At 35.4% G+C, this 16,927-nt stretch overlaps 1 protein-coding gene across 1 annotated transcript; it reads left to right on the forward strand.

Moving 5' to 3' along the window:
* The first annotated feature begins 6,040 nt into the window (after nucleotides 1–6,040).
* Nucleotides 6,041–16,479, forward strand: LOC104228813 (exportin-T). Its single transcript, XM_009781354.2, has 15 exons — nucleotides 6,041–8,179; nucleotides 8,299–8,388; nucleotides 8,482–8,571; nucleotides 8,759–8,863; nucleotides 9,518–9,577; nucleotides 10,000–10,062; nucleotides 10,159–10,254; nucleotides 12,703–12,867; nucleotides 14,041–14,214; nucleotides 14,325–14,390; nucleotides 14,470–14,568; nucleotides 14,928–15,074; nucleotides 15,313–15,494; nucleotides 15,593–15,640; nucleotides 15,724–16,479. Exons 1-13 carry the CDS (start codon nucleotides 6,455–6,457, stop codon nucleotides 15,400–15,402), a joined length of 2,970 nt encoding a protein of 989 aa, XP_009779656.1. The 5' UTR covers nucleotides 6,041–6,454; the 3' UTR covers nucleotides 15,403–15,494; nucleotides 15,593–15,640; nucleotides 15,724–16,479.
* The last annotated feature ends 448 nt before the right edge of the window (nucleotides 16,480–16,927 follow it).

A 16,927-nucleotide genomic window follows, 5' to 3' on the forward strand; every position in this document is an offset into this window, starting at 1 on the left:
AACGAAGAACTTTGATTGTAAACAAATCTGTCCGAGCCTCGACCAAAGCTCGAACAAATGACGACGAAGACGAAGAGAAGATGAAGCAGCCCGTAGCTACTGCCGCGACGAGCAGCAGCAGCAGTCCGTCCAACACCTGTTGCGACGAGCAGCAGCAGCACGACGTCAAGACAGCAGCAACGGCGGCGACAGGCAGCAGCACAGCGCGGACAGCCATGGACGACGACATGGTCGACGTCGAAGCTCGTCCATGGCTGTGTTCGTTTGGTTGTTTGGTTGAGACAGAAGCAGCAGCAGCTGGTCGACCATGGCAGCGGTAGTCCGTCGAGGAGGATGACGGGAAGACGACGCACCGACAGAAGCAGCGGGGAGCAGAAACGGGCAGCAGTGCGCACAACGGAGGTTTGACGAAGAAGATGAAGCAACAGAGAAACCATGGACGACGTCGACGGAAAAGATGAAGACGTGAAGATGGAGGGGAAGCCATGGTTGGGGTGTAAGGGGGGCAGCCATGGTTGTGTTTTTTTTAGCTTGGGGAAGATGATGAAAAGAGAGAAAGAGAAGAAAAGGGGGGGGGGGCGGATTGGTTAGGTCTTTTTAGGGTTTTTTTCTCTTTTTTTTTGTTTTGTGTTGTTTGTAAGATAATAGGATGTTGGGTTATGGACTGGGTCGACCCAGTTCGAAATGGACTGGGTCGTAGGGAAGATTGGGCCATTTTTTGGGCCTATGGCTTGAAATCGAAGAAGAGGCTCAATTCCGACTTTCTTTATATTTTCGCTCTCTTTTCTTCTTTTATTTCTCTAAAACTAAATTATAAAAATACTTAAACTATTATTAAGAACTAAATTAAGTTATAAAAGCGCAAATTAACTCTCAATAACAATTAACGCACAATTAAGTATTAATTAAGCATAAAATTATATATTTGGACATTAAATGCTAAAAATGCAAACGATGCCTATTTTTGTAATTTTTAATTTTTGTAAAACAAATTTAATCACTAACAATTGTAGAATTAAATCCTACATGCAAAATGCGACATATTTTTGTATTTTTTATTAATTTAGCAAATAAACATGCACAGACAAATACAAATAATTATTCAAAATATCACAAAATATCACAAAATTGCACATCAAAGAAAAATCATTTTATTTTTGAATTTTTTGGGAGTAATTCTCATATTGGGCAAAAATCACGTGCTTACAGTGTCCTTAACATTTACCCTGCACACATGAAGCTAAGGACGTCGTGTCCTTAATATTTACACTACACATATTAAGTTAAGGACATGGTGTCCTAAAGTTTAATAATGGAAGGTGCAAATACATGACACTTTGTCCTTAACATTTACACAACATTCATGAAGTTAAGGACACCATGTCCTTAATATTTATACAACACTCATAAAGTCAAGGACGCTATGTCCTTAACTGTACACATGAAGTTAATGATACCATGTCCTTAATATTTACACTACACATATGAAGTTAAGGACATGAGGTCCTAAAGTTTAACAACATAAGGTGCAAATACAAGTTAAGGACATTATATCATTAACATTTACACTGCACACGTAAAGTTAAGGACGCCATGTCCTTAATATTTACACTGCACATATAAAGTTAAGGACATGATGTCCTAAAGTTTAATAATGGAAGGTGCAAATACATGACACTTTGTCCTTAATATTTACATAACATTCATGAAGTTAAGGACACCATGTCCTTAATATTTACACAACACTCATAAAGTTAAGGACATTATGTCCTTAACATTTACACTGCACACATGAAGTTAAGGATACCATGTCTTTAATATTTACACTACACATATGAAGTTAAGGACATGAGGTCCTAAAGTTTAACAACAGGAGGTGCAAATACAAGTTAAGGATATTATATCATTAACATTTATACTGCACACGTGAAATTAAGGACGTCATGTTCTTAATATTTACACTACACATATGACGTTGAGGAAATGATGTCCTAAAGTTTAATAATGGAAGGTGCAAATACAAGACACTTTGTCCTTAATATTTACACAATATTCATGAAGTTAAGGACACCATGTCCGTAATATTGACACAACACCTATGTCTAGCATATGGGTATTTTAGTCTGGGCGAGTAAAAATTTATTAAGCACTGGCTAAAGAGTAAATACATTTAAACAGTGGCTAAGGAGTAAAGGCATCTCTAATTAGTGGCTAACTATGCACTTCACCCTTTTTCCGTTGCTTTAAAGTTTGTAAAAATAGAACGGTATAGCCAATTTTCGGACTAGTCATTCAAAAATAGCCAGCGTTTACGAAGTCAATGAAAAATAACCACTATTTTGCTGCAACAGAGACCGGTCCAGCATAATATACTGGAGTTTGGTGCACCTGTGTATGAACTCCAGCATATTATGCTGACCGATATACTTTGCTGACTCCAGTATAATATACTGGAGACTGGAGCAGCGGTGCTCCAAACTCCAGTATATTATACTGAACAATTATACTTGCTGGAACTCCAGTATATTATGCTGGAGTTCTAGTGTACTTATGCTTGAACTCCATCATATTATGCTGGAGTTCCAGCATACTTATCCTGGAACTCCAGTATAATATGCTGGAGTTCAAGCATACTTATGCTGGAACTCCAGTATAATATACTGACGTATTTTCCGGGTTTTGAACAGCATTTTCGCTCAGATTTATCTTTATATGAAAAGTAGCTAAATTTTAATTACTTTTGAAACTGGGCTATTTTTGAACGACCAGTTGCAAATCTAGTTATTTTTAAATTTCTCCCTTAAAGTTTAAACCCAAAATTCGGCCCATAATGATTTCTCTATTGGGTCGGGACTTCTATTAATTTCCCAGTAAGATAGGCCATTTTCTAAAGTTTCCACATGCAAATGAGGGGAAGTATACAAATAGCCATTTTTGGGGCTGCCATGGAATTAGCTAATACTTATTTTGTTTTGAAAAATTAAATTAAATTTTAACTTTAGGATTTTGTGTCCTAAAAAATTAAACTGAAAATTAAAATTCAAGACACACTTTTCTAAATAGCAGTCCTCTGAATTCTGAAATGTCTACCTGGTGTCATTTCTTTGGCAATTGACCAGCAAATAATGAATATAGTTAAAATAGAAGTTTATTGCATATAGATCCTCTATTAGATCAATGAAAATTTAGGGGTTGTTTGATTTTTAGCACTCCGAAAATTAAAATTCCTAAGATTTTTTTTGTATTATTAATATAAAAGACACATATTTTAATATTAGTATAATACTTATAAATTATAACTACGTTATTTATGTTTATGCGGTATTGAAAAAAGCTATTAGATGGTATCTCACTTAATATTTCTTTATTCATGATATTATAGGTGTATATTCCCTTGTGTTTATCAGTTACTTTATTTTGGTCAAAACTCTTATCGTCACAATTGACATCCCTCCTACTAGGGTGACTGTTAATTGCTAGTGTGAGAAAATATATTAAAACAAGTGCGATTCAATATTTCAGATGCATGGTCATGTATTTTACTTATTGCTATTACCGTATTGTATCGTATTGTATTATACTGTATCGTTTAATGAATACAATATTTGGATAGATTGTGTTGTTTTACCGTCGTTTCATAGTATCACACAGCAGAAATATGATGAATAAACTTGCAATATCAGAAAGAAAAATTATGATACGTATATAAAAAGATAGGGTAAATGATAAAATAAAATTATTTAACAATAATGAAAGGTGAGATGGAGAGAAAAACACAAGGAAACGACGCACCCACATTAAATCAGTCGTTACATAAAGTGACACATTTCATCGTTACGTAACGATGAATTTAACGATACAATACAGTAAAATTTAAGTAACAATCAAAACAAACATTATATTTAAAGTAATAATACGATACAATAAAATAGGTAACAACCATCCAAACAAGCTGTAAGTTAATTCATCACAATTCATAATCATCTTAAGTTTGTATACTTACATCTTAAGTTTCTTTATGTTTGTTAGAGAAGATTTACTAAGTTGGATTTTAGTAGAGAGAAACGCCTTATAATGTTAAGATATAGGGTGTGTTTGGTACGAAGGAAAATATTTTCCAATTTTCTGAAGTTTGGTTGATTTTTCTTATCAACTTATTTTCCTTGAATTGGAGGAAAATGTTTGCCCTATCAGGAGAAGGGAAAATATTTTCCAAAACTCCTTCTCAAGCTTCTCCACCCTATTCTTTACCTTCACCACTCACCCCACACCCACCCACCTAACCCCACCCCATTCCCTCTCTTCAAAAAGTTTTTTTTTCGTCACCACCCCCACACCCCACCCTCCACCCTCCACCCCGCAAAAATATTTTCTTTTTGTAATTTTCAAATTCCTGTTTTTTTTTCTGCACCCCCACCCCCTACCCCCGGGATTTTTTTATATATATTTTCAGTTTTACTTTTTTCATTTTTCAGTTTACAAGTTCCAAAGTTATGAGTTCGGAGGTTTATGTGTTTCGAAGCTTACGGGTTTAGAAATTATAAAGTTTACGGGTTCGAAATTTTGCGATTTCGAAAGTTTTGCGGTTCAGAAGTTTATGAAATTTGTGGGTTCAGAAGGTTGTTGGTTCGAAAGTTTATGACTTCATGTTTATTGTATCAAAATTATTTATGAATACTCTTGAGAAAATATTTTCTTTGATTTGCATACCAAACATCAAAAAATGAATAAGATTACTACTTGTTTTCAAAGAAAACATTTTCCTTTATACCAAACACACCCATAGAGCATATACTTTCCTATTAATATAGCCATAATAATATGAATAATTAATTCTCTTTATAAGATTGAAAATTTACCTACATAACTCATTATATGATGTCAGCTTTATAAGAAAATTCTTCCTGTCCATCCTCGGTGCATTATGGCAATGTTCTAGTGTGCATATATTTTTTTTTGAAACGATAGGATCTCTTTATTTTTTTGTTTATCATATATGTATTTTTTTATTCTATTGTTATGGTAGCATAAATGAATAATATATTTTTTAATTCATAAACTTCTTTTCTTATAGCGATTCGCATGATTGGAAATTAATTGTACGCATATAACAAGATATTCCGAACATGCTGAAATCTAAACAATGTTTAACTATGTGATTAATCATTAATGTTAAAATCTAAACATAATAACTAATGGTTTAACATCTTACACTATCTTCCGTTTTCTAGAAAATCCAGTCAATTAATTTTTAGAAAAATCATTCATGTTTGCTAAAAGATTTGTTTGGAGTACACGTACCATACATTTAGGACCCGTTTGGCCATAAATTTTGCCAAAATAAATTTGAGTTTTATTTGACAAACACATATTTGCTATAGATTTTGCCTACATTTTGACAAATTCCAAATCCCAAAGCCAGTTGGTTTTGGGCCAAAATATCACTATTACATTTTTAAAAATTATCTCAAACTTTTGTATTTTATAAAGATCCCACCATTTATTATTTTGTAACAATATAACTTCGTCTTCTCGGTCATCTCACAGTGTATCATGTAGTTCGTTATAAAAATGATAATTTTGTACCAAATTTATTTATGTTCAGGACTATGATTTGCGATAATATAATGAATGTTATTGATGAATGTACTATTGGGTATTTGTGATAGTTTTTAAAACTTGTGGGTATAAGTCATATTTTATGTTTTTTCCAAAATAAATTTGAGAAATATGTTTTGAAAAATGATGTCCAAACACATTTTCATCTTCAAATTAAACTTCACCCAAATTAATTTTTTCAAAACAAATTTAAGAATCTATGACCAAACGCTAGCTAAGTCACTACATGCTTTCCTTTTAATTCAAGGACAATAGAATAGAATAAATCTTATTGGAGAGGTAAAAAGTAAATTTCCTAACGTTTAAACCATAATATAATCGAAAAGTATAATTTAGAAAACCAAAAATTAAAATCCGAAAGAAAAGGTAAGAGAAACGAGAGTTGATAGCCAAGTGAAAGGGAACTATATAAAGGAAGCTCTCACAAAAGCCTCCGTCCTCTTCTCCTTCAATCTCTTTACCGTCTCAAAGACTACAGTCTCTGCTCCTACGCAATCTTTTTTTTTTTTTTTTTAATATAATTTAAAAATTAGAAAAAAAATTCGCTTTCAGTGATTGATTAGAAACCCTAGTTTTGGGCTGAATTTTTTTCCTCCATTGCTCATTCTAAAACCCTAGCTCTACATTCTCATTCTAATCATATCATATGAGGTAAGGCCTGAAATATCTTCTTTTTTTTCCTCAATAAATTATCGTTTTATAAGCTCTAATAGAATCTAATCAAATTCATTATTAAGTTATTACTCAGATTCAAAGGAAGAGTTGGATATTTTCATTCATAATCCTTGATCAACGTTGAGATTTTATTTAGGGTTTATAGGGTTTAAAAACAATAATGGATGATCTCGAAAAGGCAATACTTATAAGTTTTGATGAATCTGGAGCAGTTGATTCTGCTCTTAAAGTACAAGCTGTTGCTTATTGCCAACAATTTAAAGAAACTCCATCAATTTGTAGTATATGTATTGAGCGTTTGTGTTTTTCTAAATTGGTTCAAGTTCAGTTCTGGTGTTTACAATGCTTACACGAGGTCCTTCGGGTCCGGTATTCGTCAATGGGTCCAGAGGAGAAATCCTTTATTCGAAAATCTGTTTTTTCGCTGGGTTGTTATGAGAGTATTGATGATAAGAACTTGGTTAGGGTTTTGGATGGTCCGGCTTTTATTAAAAATAAGCTTGCTCAGGTTATAGTTACATTAATTTATTTCGAGTATCCCATGATATGGCCCTCGGTGTTTGTTGATTTTTTGTCGAATCTTAGTAAAGGTGTTGTGGTTATTGATATGTTTTGTCGAGTTCTTAATGCCTTGGATGATGAAGTAATTAGCATGGACTATCCGAGAAGCCAAGAGGAGGTATCTGTCTCGGGGCGAATTAAGGACGCAATGAGGCAGCAGTGTATTTCTCAGGTTGTTAGGGCTTGGTATGACATCCTGTTGATGTACAGGAATTCTGATCCGGATTTGTGTTGTAGTGTTTTAGATTCTATGAGGAGGTATGTTTCGTGGATCGACATAGGTTTGATAGCAAATGATACGTTTGTTGGGTTGTTATTCGAGTTGACATTGGCGAGTGGTTTTCATGATCAACTCAGTGGTGCAGCTGCTGGTTGCATCCATGCTGTTGCTGCTAAGCGTATGGATCCGAAAGCAAAACTCACTCTTTTGCAGAGCCTTCAGATAAGAAGGGTTTTCAGTTTGGTAGCTGAGGATAATGACTCCGAGTTGGTATCAAGTGTTGCTTCTTTGCTTACTGGATATTCAACTGAGGTTTTGGAGTGTTTGAAGCGTTTGAACTCTGAGGATGGGAAAGCTCTCTCGACTGAACTATTGAATGAGGTTTTGCCCTCTGTTTTCTATGTAATGCAAAATTGTGAAATTGATGAAACCTTCAGTATTGTGCAGTTCCTCTCTGGGTATGTTGGCACATTGAAGAGTCTGGTTCCATTGACTGAGACACAATCACATCATGTCGGTCAGATACTGGAAGTGATCCGTTCTCAGATCCGATTTGATCCTGCTTATCGTAATAACCTCGATGTGTTGGACAAAATTGGGAGGGAAGAGGAAGATCGGATGGCTGAGTTTAGGAAAGATTTATTTGTTCTACTTCGGAGTGTGGGCCGTGTAGCACCTGATGCAACTCAGATTTTCATCAGGAACTCCTTAGCTAGTGCTGTTGCATCTAATGGGGATGTGGATGTTGAGGAGATAGAAGCTGCACTCTCTCTTCTATATGCCTTTGGGGAATCACTTACTGATGAAACCATGAAAACAGGAAATGGTCTCTTGGGAGAACTAATACCAATGCTTTTGTCAACAAAATTTCCTTGCCACAACAACAGGCTTGTTGCACTTATCTACTTGGAAACAGTAACGAGGTATATGAAATTTTTCCAGGAGAATACACAATACATTCCCTTGGTTTTGAGCGCCTTTCTTGATGAAAGAGGCATACATCACCCGAATAGCAATGTGAGTCGAAGAGCAAGTTATCTTTTCATGAGGGTTGTGAAACTGCTCAAAGCAAAACTTGTACCCTACTTAGAGACTATTCTACAGGTATTGATTTCCCATCCCCTTCCTCTGCTTCATCTCCCAAGTTCCACTGAATGGGGAATATTTCATTTTCTTTTCTTTGGATTCTGTTTCTGAAACCCTCACTTTATATGTTCATTCAGAGTCTGCAAGATACAGTTGCTCAATTCACAACAATATATGCTTCCTCCAAGGAGCTTTCTGGTTGTGAAGATGGTAGTCACATTTTTGAGGTGCATACATGGTTTGAGCATATGTGCTTCAGATTTTTTTTTCCAACTTGCTGCCTGACTTCTTTAACTCACCTTAATGGGAATGTTTTGTAGGCGATTGGCTTATTAATTGGAATGGAAGATGTACCACTTGAAAAACAATCCGAGTTCCTCTCCGCCTTGCTTACTCCTCTTTGTCAGCAGGTCATTTCATTAGCTAGAAAACTCTAAATTGAATATTCTTTTGATGTTTGATTAGCTGGATGTGTATGCACTCAAATGGAGGGTTTGGTGTTCATATTGTATGGTTGCATGTATAATGCGGAATGCGAGTATTTCTTGACACATGCTTACATTAATTAGATGAATTGACAGTAAATACTTTTAGCAGGTTGAGGCTTTGCTCTTAAATGCCAAAGCTCAGAATCCTGAAGAGTCTCCGGCAAAGATCGCAAATATCCAGCAGATAATTATGGCCATTAATGCTCTGAGCAAGGTTTTTACTTGTACTATCGAAATCACTACGGCTTCTTATAATTTCCTTTCTGGTAAATCAAATTATTTCATTAATAGTACAACAAGGTGGTGTCAAAAGTATGTACAAAGTTGTTTGGGATTCTCTTTTTGCACCAAAAGTATGAAGGAAACAAAAAAAAAAGATCTTCTAATTACTGGTTACGTAATTTCTTTTGTTCCAAATAAGCCACAGATGACATATTGGTGCGCTTCAAGCTGTGTTCCTTTCTACGCTAATCTTATATGACATGCTATTTGAAAGTGCTTCACCGGACAACAATAACTACGCCTCAGTCCCAAACAAGTTGGGGTTCGCTATATGAATCCCACTAACCATATTTCTCCATTTAAATTCATCTTAGCCAACATTATGCAGAACAACAACTACTACTACGCCTCTGTCTCTAACAAGTTGAGGTTTAATATGAATCCTCAACATTGTACAGAATAAGAATAAAAAGTTCTAGAAGATCTCAATATATTTTCAACAATACAATACCTGACTTTGAACAATTTTTCCCTTGGGATTTCTACCTTCTTTCTCAGCTTACTGCCATGTTATGTTTCTAGCACTGGTGATTCAGCATTTGTAGCCTGTTTTACCTACCCTCACCACAATGTTTCTGCATGCCAGGGGTTTAGCGAGCGTCTTGTAACTGCCAGTCGCCCTGCAATCGGTCTCATGTTCAAACAGGTTGGTTGATTGGTGCTTGAGTTTTTGTCTTACTCTTCTACATTGATTCCAAACTCCATTTTCTGTTTTAGTCTATTTGAGCTTACTACTGGCGACAATACATTGTGGCGCACTTGACTATAGGCATGTCAACTATTGTGCATTTTGTAATCCTGAATATTCTCCTTTTTAGTGTCACTATTTAAGGAGGCTGATATCTGGTTCAGGTGTCTGTCTTAATGGATTTTGGTTGTTGACTTGGTTCTCAGAAATAAGTTTGACTAATATCGGATTTTTGGTTCCCCTTTCGATTTTGCGTTGTTAATTTTTCTGGTGCACCTTTTGTAGTAGACAGATATCTGTTTTTGTGGTCAAATAAAGCCCTAATCCAAGTACTACCTTTCTCTGTCAATACTTATCATGTTTATTTCTTTTTCGTCCAGACATTGGATGTCCTCCTACGTATTCTTATCATATTTCCAAAGATAGAACCTCTGCGGTGCAAGGTATGTATTTAGTTTCTTATTATTCTTGCTCAATCCGATGCACCTTTGGTGATGTAAATGTTAACTCCTTTTTTTGGATGGTGGTAACTCCTCTAGGTCACTTCATTCATTCACCGTATGGTGGACATACTAGGATCATCTGTATTTCCATATCTACCAAAGGCACTGGAGCAATTGTTAGCCGAAAGTGAGGTAAAGTCATTATTATAAATTTAAACCAATGTCCAAGCATATTTTCAAAACTTTATTACTATTTTAATATATTGTGTGTCACGAATTGGACCTATGTGTTGTTGTAAGGTTACCTTTCATTTCTCCCATAAACAAATTAATTTTGAGTCCTTCTGGCTCATTGATTGAGGAAACTATTGACCAATGCTACCAATAAAAAAAACCTATTGACCAATGCTGTGCATTTTTCTTTGAGAAAAGGTAAGGTTGAATACAATGCATTATTTCCAAAAAAAAAATAATGCAAATGCATTATGCTTCTGATGTATATATTTTAGACTAAAGTTTAGAATGTTCTGAACTCTATCGAAGTATTTTCATCTTATCCCGCTCATTCTTTTTGTCATTTTGACTAAACTTTGACTAATTTCACTGTGCTTTGTCTGACCTTGACCTATATGTTAGTTAAACATAGGAAAAGGATAATCTCTTCCTAAAATCCTTTTCTATGCAAAGACTTTCAACGACAACAACTATGCTTCAGTTCCAAGCAAGTTAGGGTCGGCTATATGAATCCTCGTCGGCGATGTTAGTCCATTTAAAATCATCTCTGGCCAATATTATATAAAAAAATAAATTAATAGTAATAGTTAACATAAAAAGTACTAGAAGTTCTTTATATTTTGTACTGATGTATAAATCTCTGAAATGCTAAACAACTCCTAGAAAAGTTATTGTGAAGATTCATCATGAAATTGGCTAATTTACGTTGCTTGCCAGCCTACCACAACCCTCTTTCTTTATCTGGGATCGGAACCGGCAATGTGAGCAAGCTCACTCAGGCAGAGTTAACTATTCAAAACCTTATTAAAATATTATTTGTAATTCCAATTACTATTAAACTTGTGTAAAATGGAATTTGCAGCAAGAAAACTATAGGTAACAGAATTTGTTTCATTTGAAAATGTTATGAACTCTAGCTTGAGTGCACAAACAATGCAATAAAAGTTTGAAACATTAGGATGTTACCAATGCAGGTCAAAGTTAATTTTTTTCGGATGCTGGATATCCTAATTATATCGTAATTGAGCTGAATTCTACTTCCTGAAAAATTTAGGGATACAAGAGACAAATGAAAAGAGATGGAGTAACATCTAAAATATAACATGAATTGACTCTTACCAAATAAACGTTCTATTTCATTTCTAATATTGTCTAATCTTGTATTATCACATCCAGCTTAACATTTAGATTTCTACAATTGTCATCTTGTGGATATAAGGCTCAATAGTCACTCCCATATAACATTACTGGTCTTAAAACTATTGTCCACCTTTCACTTCAGTGGGTGTCGCTCTATTACATAACTCTTTCTTAACATTGCATCCATTTTAACTATCTTATTTTAAATCTGTTTGTTACGTCTTCGTCTATTATACCATCTTCCTGGAACACTGGAGTAGATTAAATTTTTTTCATTTGGACATGACAGTCCCATTCAATTTCAGCTGAACTTCATTCTTATGCTAGCTAAATTTGCAGTGCATATGTTCTTACTTCCATGTATCCTGAAATCGTTATTCTCTAAAGTTCATCTCCATAGTTCAAGCTTTTGGCTCCCTCGCTAGTTTCATTGATGTATGCAATACATCTACACATAGCAGCATACACCATGTAAACTTATTCATGATTAGGGTAAACAAGTATGACTAAGATAGATAAACGGTGTAAACCCACTATTATGGTGAACTCTTTGTATCTCCTAACACTTTCCTCGCATTGTGACGGCTAATTTGTACTTATCGTTTATGGCATTTTAATATTTATTAAGGTCTCCATTCTTCTCCGGCACACACGGAGGACGACTTTTTGTGGCACTTTAATAAACAGTTTTTCTAGTTTAATGAGTAGCATGTGTAGATCCTTCTTTAATTTATGGGTAACATTTTACCTTATCAGTTTTTTTTATGGATAACATTTTATTAATTTTCTTTGCAAGATAACATTTTTCCAGCATTTTAAGATAGTGCAAGGTTTAAATTGGTAGACTTGCATAATTGCTTGGTTATGGTCAACTACACTTTACGGAATTTCTCAACCTAAATCAGAGGCAAGCTTAGGAAATGTTGGGAAGTACAAAATCTCATAGATGGTTAGCATGGCATATAATCACCGAGTACAATATTATTGAGATGCATAAAGTTAAATTGATAAAAATTAACAGAAGTATTTTGGAAAAACTTAAAAACTGAGTTGGCTAAAACGTCAAACAATTGTATTGCTACAAATGTCATATAAATGATTTTGATATATTGAAGTAAAACTAAACCATGTTAACATGTTTAATATCGAGGTATTTAAGAGTGTAACAGACTGTAAAATGGCTAAAGTAACTTTGTTCTGAGCAGCATTTGAAGTGTTCATGTTCTCATTATCATGAGAATAACTTTCATTTGTGTCTCAATGCAGCCAAAAGAACTGGCAGGCCTTTTGGTGTTGCTTAATCAGCTTATCTGCAAATTCAACACTGGAGTTCGAGACATTTTGGAGGAGGTTTACCCTGCTATTGCTAGTAGAGTATTTAATGTCCTCCCAAGAGATGCTTTCCCTACAGGTCCTGGTAGCAATACAGAAGTATGTGAAGTTTCTTTAGTGTAACATTTCTTGCTTTCCTGCATCATCATGTGAGAGCTTCCCTTTTGTTGAGGGCCCATGCATTCTCCAAGTCAAGACCTTCTTCCTTCCTATCTTTATTTTCGGTTGGGGTTATGAACCCATCCTTTGCATTTAGAAAATTACCAGCATAAATACCCAGAGAATAAGATGTGGTAACTCTTTCTGAAATCTTCTGTTTTAATTCATTCAGATGCTGCTGCTTCATGTTTCCAATTTCTTTAAAATGCTCAATTGTTAATAGCTCATGCCATCCTTGCCCAGTTGTGCATGGACTGTATCTTTTCTATACTTGCACATAGCTATTCACTTCTCGTCCTGGGAATATTTTTTTGTGTGGAGGGGGGTGGGGAAGATGACCATCAGTAAGTTTTTTATCAAGAAACTCAAAGGCTAATCCATTGCTACCGACCCCGTGAGAACCCCAAAGTGCAGTTACTTTCTAGCAGACACACCTTAAGTGCGGATTTTCTCAAACATTTCACGACCATGTCCAAGACCAGAGTTATCGGCAGTCAAAAGACAACTTTAACATGCATGGCCGGTCAGTTCCCAGCTCATTTACTATTTACAAATTTCATGCTTCACGCAGATTTTCAAGCGTGTTCGCCCATCACTTTTCAGAACTAGTACCAATTTACTTTTAAGAACTGGTACCAATTGTTCTTCCCTTGTTATGCCCCTATTTCCTATTGTACCAATTGTTTTGCCCTTGTTATGTCCCTGTTTTTAGTTCTCATCTATCTTCAAGTCCTACTAATCCCTTGCTTAAGTTCATGGTTAACCTCTGTAAGGTTCCTTATCTGTCCTGCTTCGATTTGGATTACCACTGATGACTGTTCGTGCGAATGAGCTCTATCAGATTCGTTGGCATTCTTTGTCCATGATTTCATGCCATTGTTATCTTTCCTTCATTCAGACTAGATTGGTATGCATCCACCTTCATTTTGTTTGAACGGTAAGACCATTGTATAGGAAATATCTGAAAGCTCAAAATTGTGCGGACCATAATCCTGGTTGGGTTATTACCATCTAAATGTATATCATGGATTTTATATTTGCTTTTCGAACTGAGGATGCTTCTTTTTGTAGTCTTGTTTACTGTCATTTCATGATAGCTGTACTTCCTCTCAGGAAATCCGAGAGCTACAGGAGCTCCAGAGGACGTTTTACACTTTTCTTCACGTGATTGCTACACATGATCTGTCATCAGCTTTTCTTTCCTCCAAAAGTAGGGTCTACTTGGATCCGATGATGCAGCTGGTATTACGAGCATCCTGTAATCACAAGGATATCGTTGTTCGTAAGGTTAGTTTAGCATTGATTTACTTATGCTATTTAGTAGTGTTCAGGAACTTCACTAAAACATGTTATATCCCACTTGTTGGAACTTGATTCTTTACCATTTTCTTATTCAGGCATGTGTACAGATATTTATAAAACTAATCAAAGACTGGTGCGCAAGACCTTATGGCGAAGAAAAGGTGAACTGTCTTTGAGCTCTACTGCAACAATAAAGATAACTTGTGCCGACTGATATGTAAAATGTCTTCTCTGTTCCAGGTGCCTGGTTTCCGAAGTTTTGTGATTGAGGCCTTTGCAACAAACTGTTGTCTGTACAGCGTCCTCGACAAATCCTTTGAATTCCGTGATGCAAATACGGTAAGTTGGTGTATTGACTAGTCTAAAAAGTTTCCTATTATCAGTTGTGGCTCAATAATGTTACCGCGTGGTGCTTTGATATGAATATTCTGCTTTTATTGTGAATCAGTTTGCTTTCATGTGGGCTGATATAATTTCGGCATTTTGTAGCTTTTTCCTTCTGGAACTGGCATTTGGTAGCAAATTGAATATATCCTTCTGTTTCTTCCTGCTGTAGCAATTTAGTTGCTCTTTTGGCATTGCCGCACTATGTAAAATTGCAAAATCCTACTTGCTGTTTGCTATTGTTATATGATTGCAAGAGTCTGATTTTCCTGTTGCATAGCTAATCTCCTTTTTCTTTTGGACTACCATGGCAGCTTGTTCTTTTTGGCGAGATTGTAATGGCTCAGAAGGTCATGTATGAGAAATTTGGCAATGATTTTCTTGTTCATTTTGTATCAAAAGGCTTCCCAAGTGCTCATTGCCCCCAAGATTTGGCTGAGCAGTATTGTCAGAAATTGCAGGTATTCTACTTTTTGTTTGACATTTTGAATTAAGTTTTAGAATTGATTTTTCCTGCATAGGACTGTCTTTTCGAAAAACTTTGTTTAAGGAACTGGAGGAAGTAGAAAACATATTTCCTTCCTCCAGTTTCACAATAAAATCTCTGTTGAAGTATCTACATGCAAACTGCAAGAATTATAATTGGATAATCCACTTTTACTGACTTTTCTTTCTATTGTTCTGTGCTTTTATTGCCAGGGTAACGATATCAAAGCGCTGAAATCATTTTACCAGTCGCTTATTGAAAATTTGAGACGTCAACAAAATGGAAGCTTGGTGTTTAGATAGCATTTCAGTAAACGATGAGATCAATCACTTTATTGTTGCCTATATGCTTCTTGTTATAACCAGCTGTCCTGGTTAAATAATTTTGTCAACAGGTATGTGTGCCAATGTACATGCCAAGCATATTATATAGAGTCAGATTCTTGTTCTGCACAATACTTTATTATAATATTTGTTATTTTTGATTTTACAGGGTTCTTTTCTGTAAATATTATTCGTTTAAGTCTTCATAGACAGCGAGGTATGGGCAAATAGAATGCTTTCATTGCAAATAGAATCCTATTCCTATTTTATTTTTAATCTGTTTATTGTCTGATGTGGTAGGTGTAAATTTGCGGAAGCAGTTTCTTGATATGAAAATGTTAATTTATCACACAATTTTGCTGCTCACGACGGTGAAGGCTGCCGAAGGCATTTTTGTGTAAATGTATTTATTTTTACAGCGCCTTGAGGGATTTTTTTTGCAGTGCCTTTGAGTTGCTTTTCTTTTCCTGCTGCTGCTTAACATTTGAAGGATTTTCAGAATGTTGCCGTGTATGTTATTAAAGCTGCAGGTTTTGGGGCTTTTGGGGGGGGGGGGCATGGGGGGTTATGAATGCTGTCATATTAGTATCTTCGATTTAGCTTAACCGAGCTTTAGATTCATTCGATGGCAGTAAGTTTCTATTTGGGTGCTGCCAGCATTTGCATGAAGTAGTGCATTTTAATTGTGTTTTAGCTACTCCAATAGATCATTTCTTTCTTCCCTTTTTTTGGTTCAAAAGTAGGGAAAACATAGGGCCTTAGACACTCTTAGTTAGAGTTGAGATTGTTTGAAAAGCTAGTTGGAGCTTTTTGTTTGTCCGCTTGCTTGCTTTGTACATCCTGTGCGATTCTGGATTAAAGATCATTTTTTGCTCAAACTCCTGCCTGTTTAACGAGCTTGGCGTTTTAATTTCTTTTGTGGGGACTTCAAATAGCAGCTTATTGTAGTCAAAATAATTGTGTAATCGACAGGGGTCAAAATAATTCTGTCAGGTGTTTGTGTAATCAACAGGGGACTTCATAGAGCTTTTATGATATTCCGATTTGGTTTATTTTCGGATCTGACTAAGAACAGTATGCATGTCATCTCTGTAATTTCTGATGACTCCTCTTATTCCTTCGATGCTAAAATTTTCCGTAGCAGCTCCATTAGCATTTAGTTTGTAGTGGCCTACTCTTGGGGAGGTCCAATGTATGGGCAATTCAATCGATTTATTAGTTCTACTTTCCTGGCCTGCTAAGCAACCTGAATTCCATTGTCCTTGCAATGACATTAGCACTGGAAGTTGCTGTACGGGGCAAGTGAACTCATTGTCTCTTTGTAAAATTAAATATTTTATGTACATATTTTTTAAAATGGGTATAATATTAATTGTTGGTACCCATATTTCAAGAATGTTGAATGTTGCGCTTGGTTGAAGGTTTAATTATTTACCAAGCATAGGGATCAATTCCCACTAGACATATATTTCTCTCCTTTTTTTAGTAGTGCACCCATGTACTA

The sequence above is a fragment of the Nicotiana sylvestris genome, chromosome 3 (genome assembly GCF_000393655.2).
Source record: "Nicotiana sylvestris chromosome 3, ASM39365v2, whole genome shotgun sequence".
Lineage (NCBI taxonomy): Eukaryota > Viridiplantae > Streptophyta > Magnoliopsida > Solanales > Solanaceae > Nicotiana > Nicotiana sylvestris.